The sequence below is a fragment of the Balaenoptera musculus genome, chromosome X (genome assembly GCF_009873245.2).
Source record: "Balaenoptera musculus isolate JJ_BM4_2016_0621 chromosome X, mBalMus1.pri.v3, whole genome shotgun sequence".
Taxonomy (NCBI): Eukaryota; Metazoa; Chordata; class Mammalia; order Artiodactyla; family Balaenopteridae; genus Balaenoptera; species Balaenoptera musculus.
The window spans coordinates 13,148,405-13,165,587 of record NC_045806.1 but is presented as its reverse complement, the minus strand read 5'-3'; the positions used below and the strand labels follow the sequence as shown (position 1 = coordinate 13,165,587).

Sequence of the window (17,183 nt, the reverse complement as noted above, 5' to 3'; positions counted from 1 at the left end):
AGATTTATTTCCTGCTTTCAGGAGACTAGGTGGGGTGTGTGTCAAAGTGTCCCTCTTGCATCAGCTCAATCTTTTTTTTTTTTTTTTAATTTTTTTTTGTTTTTAATTAATTCATTTATTTATTTTTGGCTACGTTGGGTCTTCGTTGTGGTGCACAGGCTTCTCATTGCGGTGGCTTCTCGTTGTGGAGCACGGGCTCTAGGCACAGGGGCTTCAGTAGCTGTGGCACGTGGGCTCAGTAGCTGTGGCTCGCGGGCTCTAGAGCACAGGCTCAGTAGTTGTGGCGCACAGGCTTAGTTGCTCCGCGGCATGTGGGATCTTCCCGGACCAGGGCTCGAACCCGTGTCCCCTGCATTGGCAGGCGGATTCTTAACCACTGCGCCACCAGGGAAGTCCCCATCGGCTCAGTCTTAAGTAACTTTAATTCAAAATAATCAATATGCCATTTAGGCATGTTTTGGGGTGGCCTGCCCTGGGCCCCACCCATGGAAATGGAACCATTGTACGTCTGTGAAGGGTCTAGGTAGCGGGCAGATTTGGGGAAAGCAGATCATCTTCCCATTCAAAAACTTTTGCTTAACTTTGCTCACTCTAACACCTTGCACAAATAAAATGCTGGATCTCTTATTAGTGAGATGTGTTTTGCAATTTGAAATTCTACTACCAAGTTGGATCATGAAAATAACTGGCTATGATGGTAACAAGTTAAATAATCATCTTACCATTTAATGAGTTTTCTTATTTAAAGATAAGAAGACCTTTAAAGCTCTTCTCATATTTATCTGCTTCAATTGCATTATGACTATTCTCATTTCAGATCACCCCTATTTTGTCGGTGTCCAATTCCATCCTGAGTTTTCTTCTAGGCCAATGAAGCCTTCCCCTCCATACCTGGGACTATTACTTGCGGCAACTGGGAATCTGAATGCCTACCTCCTTCAGGGATGCAAGCTGTCTTCCAGGTAACCAGCTTACAGTTCTTAGCAGTGACTTGAGATGCAGTTATCAACATCTTAGGTTTCTCATAAAATTTAATATCATTGTAGGATTTTTTTTAAAAGTAGAGAATCATTTTTTTCCCGTCTTAACAAGCATACTTTTTTCTCTTAATGAAAATGATTTAATCACATCTACAATGGTAATGTGTCAGCTTTCCAAATCATGCTGATGCTGAGTATTGTTTTAGAGATTTTTGTCATTTTGATAGGTTAAAAAAGGGATTTTCTTTTGTTGACTTTTTGATTAATAAATATATATGAATATTTTATACGTTTATTGGCTTTTTGTTTTATGAATAGCCTGTTCCTATCCTTTGCCCTATTTTTCCTTTTGCTATTATCCTTTGTCTTTTTTAAAAAAAAATTAATTAATTAACTAATTAATTTTTGGCTGCATTGGGTCTTCGTTGCGGTGCGCGGGCTTCTCATTGCGGTGGCTTCTCTTGTTGTGGAGCACAGGCTGTAGGCGCGCGGGCTTCAGTAGTTGTGGCCCGTGGGCTCAGTAGTTGTGGCCCGCGGGCTTAGTTACTCTGCGGCATGTGGGATCTTCCCGGACCAGGGCTCGAACCCGTGTCCCCTGCATTTGCAGGAGGATTCTTAACCACTGTGCCACCAGGGAAATCCCCTCCTTTTTTCTTAATGATTGGTAAGCTCTTTATATATAAAGGACATTAATCCTTTGTTAGGTTACAGATACTTTTTCAAAGTGATTTTGTTTTTTTTCTAAGTTGTTAATGAATTTCATTAGTTTTTTTTAGTTTTATCTTAGTTTTTATTTTCCCTAAAGTTTTAAATACTTTATGTAGTCCTTATTCATGTATTTTTTATTTATATGTGGTCAAATCTTTTACTTTTATGGATTATGTCTTCAGTATCCTGCCTAAAGTTTTTCCCTATCAAAAGATTATTATATAAATAATTACCCATTTGTTTTCCACTAGCACTTTTATGGTTTCTCTTTTTTAAAATTTTTTGAATTGAAGTATAGTTTATTTACAATGTTGTGCTAATTTCTGCTGTACAGCTAAGTGACTCAGTTATACATGTATATGCATTCTTTTTAAAATTTTCTTTTCCATTATGGTTTATCCCAGGAGATGGGATATAGCTCCCTGTGCTATACAGTAGGACCTTGTTGTTTATCCATTCTAAATGTAACAGTTTGCATCTAACAACCCCAAACTCCTAATACATCCTTCTCCATCCCCCCACCCTGGCAACCACAAGTCTGTTCTTTACGTCTGTGAGTCTGTTTCTGTTTTGTAGATAGGTTCATTTGTGCTATATTTTAGATTCCACATATAAGTGATATCATATGGTATTTGTCTCTCTCTTTCTGACTTACTTCACTTAGTATGATAATCTCTAGTTGCCTCCTTGTTGCTGCAAATGGCATTATTTCGTTCTTTTTTATGGCTGAGTAATATTCCATTGTATTTATGTACCACATCTTCTTTATCCATTCGTCTGTCAGTGGACATTTACGTTGTTTCCATGTCTTGGCTATTGTGAATAGCGCTGCTATAAACATAGAGGTGCAGGTATCTTTTTGAATTATAGTTTTGTCCAAGTATATGCCCAGGAATGGGATTGCTGGATCATGTAGTAACTCTATTTTTAGTTTTCTGAGCAACTTCCATACTGTTTTCCCTAGTGGCTGCACCAATTTACATTCCCACCAACAGTGTAGGAGGGTTCCCTTTTCTCCACACATTCTCCAGCATTTGTTATTTGTAAACTTTTTAATGATGGGTGTTCTGACTGGTGTGAGGTGGTACCTCATGGTAGTTTCAATTTGCATTTCTCTAATAATTAGTGATGTTGAGCATCTTTTCATGTGCCTGTTGGCCATCTGTATGTGTTCTTTGGAGAAATGTCTATTTAGGTCTTCTGCACATTTTTCAATTGGGTTGTTTGTTTTTTTTTTGGTTGAGTTATATGAGTTGTTTGTATACTTTGGGGATTAAGCCCTTGTCCATGGCATCATTTGCAAATATTTTCTCCCATTCTGTAGGTTGTCTTTTTGTTTTTTTTATGGTTTCCTTTGCTGTGTAAAAGCTTGTAAGTTTGATTAGGTCCCATTTCTTTATTTTTGTTTTTATTTCTATTGCCTTGGGAGACTGATATGGTTTCAATTTTATATTTTCAATTTGTAATTTATATGGACTTTATTTTTGGTGTATTGTGTGAGGTAGGGAATCTGCATCCCCCTTACACTGCCCCCCCACCCCCCACCCCCCACCCCTGCCAATGAAGTAATTTAGATTTGTTTCAGGGATTTCTGTTTTGTTCCATTGGTGATTTCATCTCTTTTTTCTGAATCCTTACCACCCTTGCCATTATCATAGGATTATTGTAAATCAAGCCCGTATCTACCCTACTCTCATTTTTATTTAACATTTTAAAAAATGTGTTTTGCTCTCTTCTGGAGGACCTGTATAATGATTTTTAGAGTCAAGTTTGAATAAAAAAATCCCTTAGGGATTTTCATTAAAATTTCTTTATATTTAAATACTCGTTTGGGGAGAATTTACATCTTTACTTCCTCTCATCTAAGAATATTGTATGTAATAACTTTCAAAGTGAAAGGAACTAGCCGGAATCATGTGCTTAGGTAGGGGTTATTACCACAATAACTGGATATATCTTGTTTAGAAGATTACCATTGTGGACCCTCATCCTAGCAAATGAGCCTGGCGATATTGCATTTGAGGACTGCCAGGATCGCTGTGTGGTGTGTCTGTGTGTGCTTTGTTACACAAGCCTGCTTGTTTGCGATATTACCTGCTAGGAGAGACTCACAGCTCTCTAGCATTTCCTTTAACTGTGTGTTCAGATGGGAACAGCTTTACATATTTTGCATGTTGGGCCTCTTAATGACTTAATGATCACTCCCTGCACTCTTGAACCAGTGCAGTGGTTCTCACACCGTGCCTTGTGGAGCTGGAATCCAGGCTGCCATGAGGAGTAGACTGGGATGGGGGGCGTTTCCAGGCTCTTCCCTGCTTCAGCTTCCCTACTTCAGTGGAGCTTCAGCTCCACTTTTCCTGGCTCACGTGGCCTGGTTCTGCATGAGACTGCATATGAAGATGAGCTTCCTGTGCTGTGAGGCTGCATGGCTTACACAGCAGATTGGACATGCCAGTGTGGTCCCGTGTTGGATATATGCTCTGACCCTTCCCAGCCACTTTATTGTCTCCATTATTTCAGGTGCTCACACGTGAAAGGAGGATGACAGTGGAACGAGTGAGATGGCTGGGAGAAATAACACACACATAATCGTTCATGCATAACTATCTGGTTGTTTGCAAGCATCACCTAATATAGAAATGGCTTCTGGTTTGTGTGGCCCGCCCACCTGTGTGCTGGCTGGCCCGCCAGTTCTTGCCTGGGGCCTGGTGGTCTCTGGGTAAAGCTCACCAGTAGTTTCTGAGAAAAGTGACTGCTTGCCAGCAACTCCTGAGCGAGGCACAGTGTCTCAGAAAGGAAGGAAAGATCTCTTAACAAGACTCTGATGCTGGGATTGGGATCACAGCTGACTAGCAGGCTTCCATGGTGGTCAGAGAATTCCTGTCTATCAGCCACCAACTGGTGCGGTCCTTAAGAGCAGCCAGCATCTTATTTATCTTTGTCTCCCTGGCTCCCTAGTATGCAGTGGTTGCTTACTACCCATTACAGTACTAAATGTAGGTAGCAGGGGAGGATATAGTCTAGTATAATCTTGACACCTTGCAGGGGGTTTTCCAACTAAGAATGGTGCCCATGACTTAATCCAGTGGCAGACCCTAGGATTCCAGAGGAACCTTGCACTTCAGCTCCTCTCTGCCATGTTAGTGAGCATTGAAAAGCAAATAACTGCTTTGATGGCCAGGCTCTAATGTGAGCTGAGTTGGGACTGTATTTCTGTCAAACAAGATTACTGTCTGTAATCAATCCTAAACAAATGTGACAAGAAATATGAACACTAGACTAATGACTTCCTTTCCCAGAAATTGGCTGATATTATTTAAATGTATGGCACATGTGCAGCTGATGTCTTTAAAACCCACAATGTAAAAAATCCTTGGCTTTGAGCCAATACACCTGGGCTCTAACCTTTGCTTTCTGCTTCGTGGAGAACATTTATCTTTTATTGCCTGGGAAGTTGCAGTAAGAATATTATTTTGGGATCTAGAGCTGGTAAGCTGAACTCTCAGCTACTCTGGTATCTATAGAATGGCAGCAGTTACGAAGACCAGGTCCACCACCTGTGGTGGTCTGTTCAAGAGGCATAATAGTTTTAGGATAGTATTTTTAATTTTTTTTTAGGTTTTTATAAGCTACTCAGAAGTACTTGCAAAATCAAACTAAGTCTTGTTTTGGGGGTCCCCCAAGACCACCCACACATTCAATGATTGACTAGAGGTAATCAGAATATAGTTGTACTCATGGCTAAAATTCATTTCAGTGACAGAGTAAACATACACAGCTGGCTCAGTAAGGGAAAGAGGTATAAGTAGAGTCTGGAGAAATCTATCTGCAGGTTTCCTATGTTCTCTCCCTCCTGTGAGAGGTCACACAGAGCTCACCCTCCCTCCAGCAGTAAAAATGCAGTGTGTAATGTTTATGCCCAGAGAAGCCCATTTGACACTTAAGAGTTTAGAGTTTCTATAGGAGACTGGTCACATGGGCATTCTCTGCCTAGCAACCGCCCAAATTCCAGGCTCCCAGAAGGATAGCAAGCGTTCACCACAAATCACCTTGCTTGTACAAACAGCCTAGGCCCAATGAAATGACCTTATCAGTTAGTAATGGAGAAAACGTTCTGAAAGCTAAGTTCTCCAGCAAGCAGGCCCTTCTAAAGATAGCAGCCTCAGGCCTGCTGTGTTAACTCTTTTGCACAAGTCTAATAAACCATTTTTAGAATAAAGAAATCCAATGGGAAATTATGGTCCATTAAATAAATCATTGTAATTACTTGCTGACATCTCTCCCCTGGTGTCTAAATATAATTTGTCCCATGTTTAAACGGTATCCACAAATTTGCATGGCTTTGCTGGTGTATGATGTAATGGAATGAGACTGCTTCATATAATTGTAATAAAAAATTGTAGATTTATACTAAATAGGATATCCAAAGGTTCTTATAATTGCAAGTTTTTCAGTATCTAGAAACAAAGCACATGATCTTTGTCCAGAATTCCATTTTTTTTTTTTAATTGCAGTATAGTTGATTTACAGTGTTGTGTTAGTTTCTGGTGTACAGCAAGGTGATTCAGTTTTATATATATATTCTTTTCCATTATGGTTTATTGCGTGATATTGAATATAGTTCCCTGTGCTATACAGTAGGACCTTGTTGTTTTAGAATTCCATTTTTAAGCAACTGGAAAGAGAAGAGGGATGGGAGTCTAAAGTTCGTAGGTTGTTTTTCAGTCCGCGTGTCTCTGGGGCTGCCGTGCAAGGCCCTGAGGTGCAATCACTCCACACCGAGGTCAGGAACGACTTCCAGTTTTTATGATTCCAACATTTATCATGCCCCTCTGTCAGGTCAGAGTAAAACTCTTGTGCTTAGATAGTGCTTGTTCTGTGTGTTCTATGTCTGAAAGCAAGAACTGAAATGGAGTTCAGTCCACAGTTCACAGAAATGCAGCTCTTTTGGGAAACATGTTTTTAAAGTATAAAACTGGAATCTTAAGACATGTGAGTAGCATTTTATTCTAGGTTTTAGGATCTTAGATTCCATGTCTCCACCCAATACATACTATCTCTTATGCAGAGAAATCATCTTTTTGTGGCGAGACAGGAGGCAGGCCGGTACAGAAAAAGGAGGGAAGTTAACTCCACCATGAACTGTGTTAGCTTGATCGTTTCAGACCAAACTCAGAAGTTGAAACTACTTCATAATCGGAGGGTCCTTAAAGGAAGTACAGAGCTGGAGTCAGCGCCTTCCATTTCCTGAGCCCGGGTGTGCTCCTGGGATCTGAGTCCCTTCTCTCCTGCAGGCTCGGGCTTCCCTCTTCACTTTTCTCTTTCAGTCTCCGCAGCAGTCAGGGAGCGAAGGCACCCATTTCCTTCGCCATTGTCTCTGATCTCTCTCCCGTGACTACTGGGCTTTTCCTTCTAAGTGACATGCTGGCTTCCAGCCTGGGAAGATTTTGTTTTCTCTGGACTTCTAGCTGAGGCATTACAGAAAATTGGGAAAAAAGGAAAAAGGATCCATAAACCTATAAACCTAACATAGTCACTGTGCTCGCTTTTGAGTCTTTCCTTCCAGTCTTTAGTTCATATCCGTATATGACTCCTTTCACGCTTGTAATCATAATAGTGAGTGTGTGTGTGTGTGTGTGTGTATTTTTCCTGATTCTTTTATTTTGAAAACTTTCAAGCCTACAGAAAAGATGAAAGAATAGTACAGTGAATACTTGTAAACCTTTCACCTAGATTCATGAATTGTTGCCTTTTTACCACGTTTGATTCTCTCTTTCTCTGTGTATATACTTATTTCTGAATCATTTATAAGTTGCAAACATCATAGCACTTCACTCCTAGATACTTTATCATTCATTTTCTAAAACTGAAGACATTTTCTCACGTAAATGCAGTATCATGATCACACCTAAGAAAATTAACATTAATTCAATGATGTCATTTAATATCCAGTCCATATTTAAATTTCTCCATTTATCCCCAAATGTATCTTTAGCTTTTTTTTTGAAATCAAAAAAATGTAATCAGTGCTCAATTTGAGGTTCATTTGGTTATGTTTCCTTAGTTTCTTTTAATCTGGGTAAATTGCCCTCTCGTTCTCAGTTCTGCATAACATTGACTTTTATAAAGAGGCCAGGCCAATTGTCTTGTAGCAATGACCAGAATTTGGATTCACTGATTGTTTTCTCATGATTAGAATCAGGTTAGACATTTTGGGAAGAATAGTTCATTGGGGCTGTTGTAGACTTTATAAGGACACGTCAGGAGACATGTAAGGCACATAGCCTTCCCTCTGTTGTCACACGGTGGATGATGCTGAGTTTATCACCTGGTTAAGGTAGTGACTGTGTGGACGTCTCTTTTGTAAAGAAACATTTTTTTCCATTTTAGTTTCTAAAATACCATCCCCCACTGAAATGAACTAGGGTTCCTGGAAGAAATGGTTGGTTTCAGGTCTGGGGCAGGGAAAGTACAAGATGAGCCCAGAATGTATCGCTAGACTTAAAGGAAGGAAGAGTTCAAAAACCAAGGGGAAGATTTTGTATGAGGTCAAAGAAGCCACTTGAAAGGGGCTCACTTTGGACAGTTTGAACATCAAAAACAATAATGACAAAATTGGATTATAACACATTACATTTTTTAAAAATTCCATAATAATACTCAAAAAAAAAAAAGGCCAATTAAAAAAAATGTAGGTGCAACCCCCAATGTAATAACTGAGTCAAATAAGGATCATCAGTGGATGCCAAAACCATTGGATGCCAAAACCATTGGATGAAAGGTTTCGGAAAACAGGATATTCGTATGTTCTCAAAGCATCACCACAGAGTCTTTATTAATTACAAAAGCCTGTCTTTTGAACTGAACACCTCGTACACATTTTTCCAAGTTGCATGATGCTCTTGCTGTTTGATGGCTGCGTGCTTCAGCATGCACTCAATGCGCCACATGTGCTGGAGCTCACGCCATCCCAGCCATGGTGCTGGGTGCAAGAGAATCAACTGCAAGTCCAGTAAGAACACACACCCTGTCCTGGGGGACTCGTCAGGTAGTATAATGGTTCTCTACATTTTGAGGCTGACAGATCACCTTCCAAGAAAGTGATGAAAGCTGTGGACCCACTTCCTGGAAAACTGCACACACATAGCAATTGGAACGGTATTCATATCCCAAAAGCCTCCCATCCATCGATATTCTTCTAGGGGTCCTCAGATACAGACCTCCAGCTAAGATAGTCTTTATAAAAAGGGGATGGTAATAGTACTCACTTCACATGGTAGTGATGAAGAGGACGTTTTATTCTAAATGGAAAGCGCCTAGCACAGTGCCTGGTCTATGGTAGGAAATTAAATGGGAATTATTATTGTGCTATTATTAATTTCACCTTAGTTCCTGTCTCCTTCATCTCTTGCCTACTCAAAGCCTCCTACCTGGTCTCCAGGCCTCCAGCTTTCCTTTTCTCAATCCATCTTCTGCTGTCAGAATGCTCTTCCTACATTATTTTGGAGCTTGAATCTCTAAATGGCTTCCCTTAACTCACAACATAAAATGTACACAAATCCATACGGAACAGCCTGAACTCCCCCAGAGGGTTTAGTGCTTTGGCTTCGGCTCTCACGTCTCCCGTGGCTCCTGTTATACATTCCTGAAGTGCTTAGTGAGAAGGGAATGCCAATCTGTAGCCTGTTAGGATGCTGGTTCCCCAAATTGTTACTGACGGTGGGCATCAGAGGTGGGTGTAGCCTCTCCGCTGATTATACAGAGAGTGTGCATTTCTCCCTCTAAGTCATCCTTATCCCACTTTGGGTGTCTCTTTCTATTTGACTAGAAGAGTAAGATACTCTTTTTCTCCTGTGTGAATCTAATGTGCATTTTCCAGCACTGTTTTAAACTTGGAATCACCTTGCTTTTTATTTTAACTTTTGGGCTACATGGTTGATGTTGCCAGGGGCCATTCTTGCAGTATAAGGTGCAAATGTTTTATTTTTGTGGGGACAGTGTGGGCAGATAGAGCGGGTGCTGTGGGTTTATTTTCTGGATCTGCCACTTACTGGGTAATTTTTTTCCAAGTCCCCAGTCCTAAACCTCAGGATCTTCATCCTTTAGGGTTACTGTGAGGAACAGTTGAGATGGTGCTTTGTAAACTTTCAACTGATATAAAAATACTACTTTTCCTCCTTTGTTACAGTTCAAGCAAAAGTGAACTGGAAAAAAAGATTCTTTTTTGCTTTCTTTTTTGACAGTTCTTTTAAACATCTTTAAAACAGCCCCCCTCCCTTATTGTTGGACTCCAGAACCATACCTGGAGACTTTTTCTTGTAAAGAACTGCTGATAAACCCCATTTGAGTATGCCTTCCCTCAGGGATTAAATGTTGCTTAAAAGGTGCTCTTTATTGATCGTGATTCACTGCCTGCAGATGGTGTGGTGCCAGCCAGGGACGGAGTTAATAGTGATATAGACTACTGTGCTTTTAACGCCCTGCTAGGGTTGTGTTCTACCATTTACTATTCAATGCAAAACTCATTCAAAGCATACTAAGTTTTTATTCCATTGCTCTTATATTTTATGGCTTCCAGGGGCTCTTTGAGAAGGAAGTAAGTATAGCAATAACAATGCTTTGGGGGAAACTGTGTGCATGGCAACCTGTTTTAAAACATGCTTTCTCCATATGAAATGGATTTTGATATAAAGTATTATAGGAATGTATGCATGCTGGGAATCTTAAGTATGCTATTAAAATATTTTTAAATTCCGATCACCTCTTTCTGTTAATGGAGAAGAAATGGTTTAACGGCTGCATCAGGGTAGCAAAGAAGGTGGACTATATGAGGCATTACTCTACCCTTGCCCTGGTGCCTTGGAATATATGTTTTCTTATATTGGGAATTTATTAGGAACCAGGAGTCTTGGACAAACAAACTTGACTACGACAAGCCTTTTGTTTGTCAAAGAACCACATGTAGACCATGGCGGTCAAGTCTTGTAAGTCCAGCCAGTGTTTAAGGATAGCGATTCCCATGCGTTGCCGCTGGTGATTTTGATTTTGTCTTGTAAGAAATAGTACAGTAAAAAACTTTTAAAAAGAGTGCTTCCGTTATTTGGGGGGTACATGCATGTATAAGAGAGAGTTGCTGTGATTTTGACTGTACATAGCCAGACCTTAAAAAAACCTTTCTTAGGGCGTGATAAGGAGAACCATTGCATGGTGATTATAGTTTTTTTTTTTTTTTTAAATCATCATTCATTTGTTTTTAAATCAATGCTATCCAATAGAACTTTTTGCAGTGATGGAAATGTTCTATAATCTGCACTGTCCAATATGGCAGCTGCCAACCACACATGGCTATTGAGCACTTGAAGTGTGGCTCAGTGTGTACACGTGAGGAATGGAATTTTAAATTTTATTTGGTTTTAGTTGATTTAAATTTAGATAGCTACTGCGGCTTGTGGCTACCACGTCGGACAGTGCAGGTTTAAAACTTTCTGCTCCTCATATGTAACAAGGCACACACGAATAGTTCTGTATACCGCGGCATTTCAAAAAATTTAACATGTAAGACCCTAATATCTAATAACTCTCCCCACTGAGAAGTGTGTGTGTGTGTGTGTGTGTGTATGTGTGTGTATGTACAGAGGTTATTTAAAAAGACAAGTTGTCTTAAGATAGAGCTGAGATGTCTCGAATTAAGTGAAAATATGCCCCGATAAGTATCTTATGACTTAAGTCCATTCTGTGTGAAACAAAAATGAAGCCCTAAGTCTTACATGGCACAGAGCAGCACCCACATTTTATTGGATGTGCAGGAACCACTGCTGCTCCGCATGTGGAATTGTGTTTCTAGCACTTGTGTTTTGCTGGAGCATGAATGCCATAAAATCAGCATGTTTATAGCAGCATTGCCTATTTTGAGAATTCTGGGTTTTTTTTTTAAAAATTAATTAATTAATTTATTTTTGGCTGTGTTGGGTCTTCGTTTCTGTGCGAGGGCTTTCTCTAGTTGCAGCAAGTGGGGGCCACTCTTCATTGCGGTGCGCGGGCCTCTAACTATCGCGGCCTCTCTTGTTGCGGAGCACGGGCTCCAGACGTGCAGGCTCAGTAGTTGTGGCTCACGGGCCTGGTTGCTCCGCGGCATGTGGGATCTTCCCAGACCAGGGCTCGAACCCGTGTCCCCTGCATTGGCAGGCAGATTCTCAACCACTGCGCCACCAGGGAAGCCCGAGAATTCTGTTCTTGAGTGTTGTGGTTTATGTGGTTGTTCTACCTCCGCCCCTGAACACATACGAAAGAAAATTAGTAAACCCAGTCGTTTGCCTTGGAGCTTCCCTTTGTTAGACTCGACCTGTGCCATTTTGATGCGTTGGCAGAGTTTGGGGCTGACAGCCAGCAGACAGGAAACGAGAGCCATTAGGTTAGACCCACCCAAGTCCACTTGCTGAAGTGGGTAGGGAATTACTCTTGGTACAGGAAAGACTTCTGAAAATCATGCACTTGGCAGTTTTCGCTGCTTCTTTATATTTCCATGACTTTTTGAGAGATATCGTGTTGTAAACACATAACCCCCATAAACAGCAACAGCTCATATTTTCATATAGTTTCAGAGCACATTTATGCATTCTCTTTTGGCCCTCATAACATTTTGATGAGGTGGTAGGTATTGTTACTACTTTTTTCTAGACTCTCAGGAGTCAAGTGACCAGTGCGAAGGCATGTGGCTAATAACTAGTACAAGCAGGAGTGTGAGGGCGAAGATGTAGGCCCACCCCGCTCTTCCACGGGCTCAGAGGTGGGGAAGGAGGCTGGAGATACTTGAGAAAATGGAGTTCCCTTGGCCCTTTGGACCTTCTCACTTGTGGTGTCAGGGTACATGCCCTGTGGGGCCCACTGCAGCACACAGCTTAGACTGGAGCTTGTGGCCTGGGTTAGCATGACGGGGATCCTGGTCCTACCTTGAACGAGCCGTGTGCCTAGTGAGCCACTTGAACATCCTTGACCTTCATTTCTTCTCACATAGGGAGTTGAGTGCATCTTCCAAATGCCCTTTTGTTGCAGAGGACCAGGAAGGACTCAACGTTTGTGTAGTGAGAGTGCATGGATAAGGATATATCAGTTCTGGGGGGCTGTTTTTTAAAAAAAAATTTTCTTTGGTTATTCCCGTGTTTTCTTTATTGGAAACCCTTTTGTAACAGTAGAAGTGGTTTTCCTGAATTAAAATCTAACTAGGAGGTATCTTCTACTTGATTGGGTTTTTTTTTAATTAATTAATTAATTTATTTATTTTTGACTGTGTTGGGTCTTCGTTTCTGTGCGAGGGCTTTCTCCAGTTGTGGCGAGTTGGGGCCACTCTTCATCGCGGTGCGCGGGCCTCTCACTGTCGCGGCCTCTCGTTGCGGAGCACAGCTCCAGACGCGCAGGCTCAGTAGTTGTGGTGCACGGGCTTAGTTGCTCCGTGGCATGTGGGATCTTCCCGGACCAGGGCTCAAACCCGTGTCCCCTGCTTCGGCAGGCGGACTCTCAACCACTGCGCCACCAGGGAAGCCCCTACTTGATTGGTTTTAAGGATATGTTGATTTCTTTGTTCATCTAAGTAATCTTGTCTTTTCTGCCAATTCTTGATCTTTTTCTGTGTCTTCTCCATACTCTAGCCCCACCCTCCCCCTTTCCAGTATTTTGTCCAAAAGTCAGGGAAGAGAGTGAGGTTGTCTGTTATGATTTTGTTTATGTATTTATTGATATTTACTCCATATGTTTAGGGTAAATCTTTGTTTTCTAGCCTGTCAGCATAGGGTTTCTCCAATTGTTCCCTCTCGTCTCTTTAAAAAAAAGTGGATTTTCACCTCTTATGGAATTCAGACTTCTATTGCTATAAGTCAGCAAAAACTTGGCCAAGGCTAGGAATGGGTCAGGCATAAAACACTTCCTGACAATGTCATCTTCGTAGATCAGTAGAACTCTTGAGGGGTTGATCAACCTGCTGACTTACTTGGGACCAAGCAAGAGGAACCCCAAACTGAGTCCGTGGCTCAAAGTGAAAGTACAATTGCAGGCCTATCTCATGGAGAAGGTGTATTTCTTCAGGAACCCAAGATGGCGGCATCTAAGTCAATAATCAGTCCTACTTTGAATACTACATGTAACTTGAGGTAGTTGGGGCATCACATAAAGTTTCTAATTTGAGAATAACAAAATTGTGCAAATTATTTCTCAAACCCTTGGACGTACTAGAATGTTTATTGGAATGGAAAACTTTCATGCTGTTGACCTATATTAGTGGTCTTCAGAAGGTTATAAGTTTCAGTCTAAATTGAAATGCTTTTATAAATTTTCTGAATAAGGTACTTCCAATTTTAAAATACAAGCAAGTGATCAGTTCCTCTGACAAAAGAAGGAGACCGTTGGTTGTGGTTGGACTAACGTCTTCCTGGAGTGACTATGGAAGTAATAATAGAATATTCCTTAGTATCTTCTCTTAGTGGGGGTTAATTATGGAAAGTGTTTAGGATTGTAAATAGGATAATTGTCCAGAGTTTTTTTACACCTTGCTAAGTTAATTCGTCTTTTGCTCTAGTGATAGATACAGCGATGCCAGTGATGACAGCTTTTCAGAGCCAAGGATAGCTGAGTTGGAAATCAGCTGAAACTGATACGTGACTTGGAATCACCAGGACTGCCTGAGAGGGTGAGTGAGATGGAACCTTTAAGTTCTTGTCTGTTTTACAGACAAGCTGTCTTCTTGGTGTAGAAGGGAGCATCACAGGACTTGTCTCGCAGGATCCTGCTCCCCTGGGATGCTCCTGTTTGCATAGTTAGCAGGACGGACTTGACAGCTGATTGTGCTTCTGGGAATCTGGAATGCACCTGAGAAAGCAGGCAGTTAGGTATGCGCCTGAGGCCAGGAATAAATATATCCGTGCACCTATAAATGGATACGTGGAGGCTGATAGTGTAGCTGAGGGGTCAGCAAACTTGTTCTGTAAAGGGCCAGACAGTGACTGTTTTCGGCTTTGTGGGCGCTCCAGTGTGTTGGAGAGGGAGAGCAGGCTTGGACAGTATGTACATAGATGGGCAGGGCTGTGTCCCAATAAAACTTGATTTCCAAACACAGTGTGCTGACCCCTGGTCTAGGTCACTCATGGAAAAGAAGATTTCCTTGGATTTGTAGAAAATAAAATAGTGTCTTCTTTCTTTGTAGGGAGATGCCAGAGACTGGCTTGGCTTCCAAGGGCAGCTTATGTCCCTCACGGCTCCTGGATGGCTTTATTCCATTCATGCTCAGAGGCAGATGCTGCCTGGACAGCCCTGCTCTTTAGCAGGGACAGCAGCTTTTGGAAAATTCGTACAGAATCAATCGCTCCAGTGTGATTTCTCTTCTTATTTCACTTAGGGGCAGAACATTCCTGTTCACCAGGGAAGGCACATCCGGGTCTATTTAGGTTTGCCTCAGACATGGAGACCTTCAGAAGCAAACCAAAATGGTGCAAAGATTAGTTGGAGATACTTACAAGGCATATTATTCAGCTGCTGATGTGGCTAATACTTTTTTTTTTTTTTTTAAGGCTCCGAAGTAACCGAAGCCAAGATGAAGGAACTATCTAAGGAAATCACCACACTCATAGAATCACTCTTTTCTCCACCAAACATGGGATGTACAGCCTCGAGGGGAATCTAATAATATGCACTTTCATGAACCAGAATCAAAGGGGTAGTTTTCTTTTTCCCCCAGAGGTGACCTTTGGTTCCTGCAAGTTTCTGTAGCCAATTAAACTTTTCCCAGCAACTTCAATGGGCAGAAAGTGTGTTGGTGTCTTGTCTGGTGTATGGTGACGTCCAGGTGGTGAGGAAGGATCCAGGTAACTGAGCCTTCTCTGGGCTATATGGGAAGGCCGGCAGGGCACACGCAATAACTAATTTTGTGTCAAAAATGAGTCATTCTGTTACCTGGAATTCAGCCACAGATTTGCATGTGAACCAAGCTTATTTCAGTTTTTCACTCTGTTTGTTTGTAGTAAAAAGTAAAATGAAACAGGTCCAAGACTGGGGGTGGTAAGTAAGGCCCTGGCCTCAGGCACAGAATTTAAGGGGGCATAAAAAAACTCAGGAATCAAGATCAGTAACATATATATATATATTTACTTGAGGTGAAATTCACATAACATAGATTAACCATTTCAAGTGCAGTAGCATTGGGTACATTCGCAGTGCTGTGCAACCACCACCTTCATCTGGTTCCATCCCTCTTCCCAGCCGCCCACGCAACAACTTATCTCCTTTCTATTTCTATGGATTGGCCTATTCTGGATATTTCATATTAGTGGAATCATATAATACGTGGCCTCTCGTGTCTGGCTTCTTTCACTGAGCTTGATGTTTTCAAGGTTCATCCATGTTGTGGCCTATGTCAGTTCTTCCTTGTGGCTGAATAGAATTTCCTGGTATGGATTAGACTACAATTTGTTTATTCATTCATCCGTTGATGGACATTTGAGTTGTTTCTACCTTTTGGCTTTTTTGGATAACGCTGCTGTGAACATTCATGTGTAAATAAATTTTGTTTGTTTGTTTCTTTGTTTTTGTTTTTTGTTTTTGCCACGCTGTGAAGCTTGTGGGATCTTAGTTCCCCGACCAGGGATCCAACCCGGGCCCTCGGTAGTGAGAGCACAGAGTCCTTAACCACTGGACTGCCAGGGAATTCCTGTAAATAACTGTTTGAGTATCTGTTTTTAACTCTTTTGGTAAACGGTTATGCCTAGGAGTGGAATTGCTGGGTCACGTGGTAATTCTGTTTGACTTTTGGCGGAAGCATCAGTAATATTTTAATGTAAGATTTTAAAAAACCAAAATTCATAAAAAAAAATTTACAAAGAGCAAAATACCAAATTTTAAAATAAGGACAGGATCCAGCCTTGCCCCTCCCTCACCTGCTCTAGTCCTGGGCTGGTTGTACAACATTCGCATCCAGTATGCTTCCTGATTTCCCTGTTGAATGTACTTGAGATGACTTAGTTGGTGCTTACATTTGAGCCTTCTGAAACTGATTTAAATATTTTAACTGCTCGGTTAATTTTTTTGTGGTTGTCTTTGGCCTTTAACTGTTTTCTCTTAATGCTGTAAAGCATTATTTTGTGAACTGCTACAGAAAATTCCTCTACGAAACACATGCAGAAATGAAATGAATGATTCTGGTAAACAAAAATATTGAAGAGCTTTAGGGCTCCACTTGTGAAAATTACAGCTTGAAGATCACAAGAGGCTCCAAATGAAAAGCCCACAAGATAGGTTAAAAGCTGGTATAGGCCTCCTAGAGAGAGGTATGTAAGCACAGAGGGGATGCTTGAACAGCACAAAGAGGTAGTTTGGCTTAAATGGGAGTTTTCAATTGTTGTAATTATGACTTCTAAAGTTACTTATAACAGAGTGCTTACCTTCGGGCTAATGATTAAGAAGCAGCAAAGCAGCCTCTTTGTTGTTGCTACATGAGATTTTCTCTTTTGGAGA

At 41.2% G+C, this 17,183-nt stretch overlaps 1 protein-coding gene across 12 annotated transcripts in view; it reads left to right on the top strand.

Moving 5' to 3' along the window:
- Nucleotides 1–16,203, top strand: part of CTPS2 (CTP synthase 2) — a 129,279-nt gene extending 113,076 nt beyond the window's left edge. For 11 of the 12 annotated variants that reach the window (XM_036839732.1, XM_036839734.1, XM_036839731.1 and 8 more), the window contains 3 exons: nt 818–962; nt 14,257–14,367; nt 15,245–16,203. In XM_036839732.1, coding sequence (XP_036695627.1) covers nt 818–962; nt 14,257–14,326 — 215 coding nt within the window. In that variant the 3' untranslated portion in view covers nt 14,327–14,367; nt 15,245–16,203. The remainder of the gene's footprint in view (nt 1–817; nt 963–14,256; nt 14,368–15,244) is intronic. The other variant, XM_036839729.1, reaches the window with a different exon arrangement.
- Nucleotides 16,204–17,183: the final 980 nt, after the last annotated feature.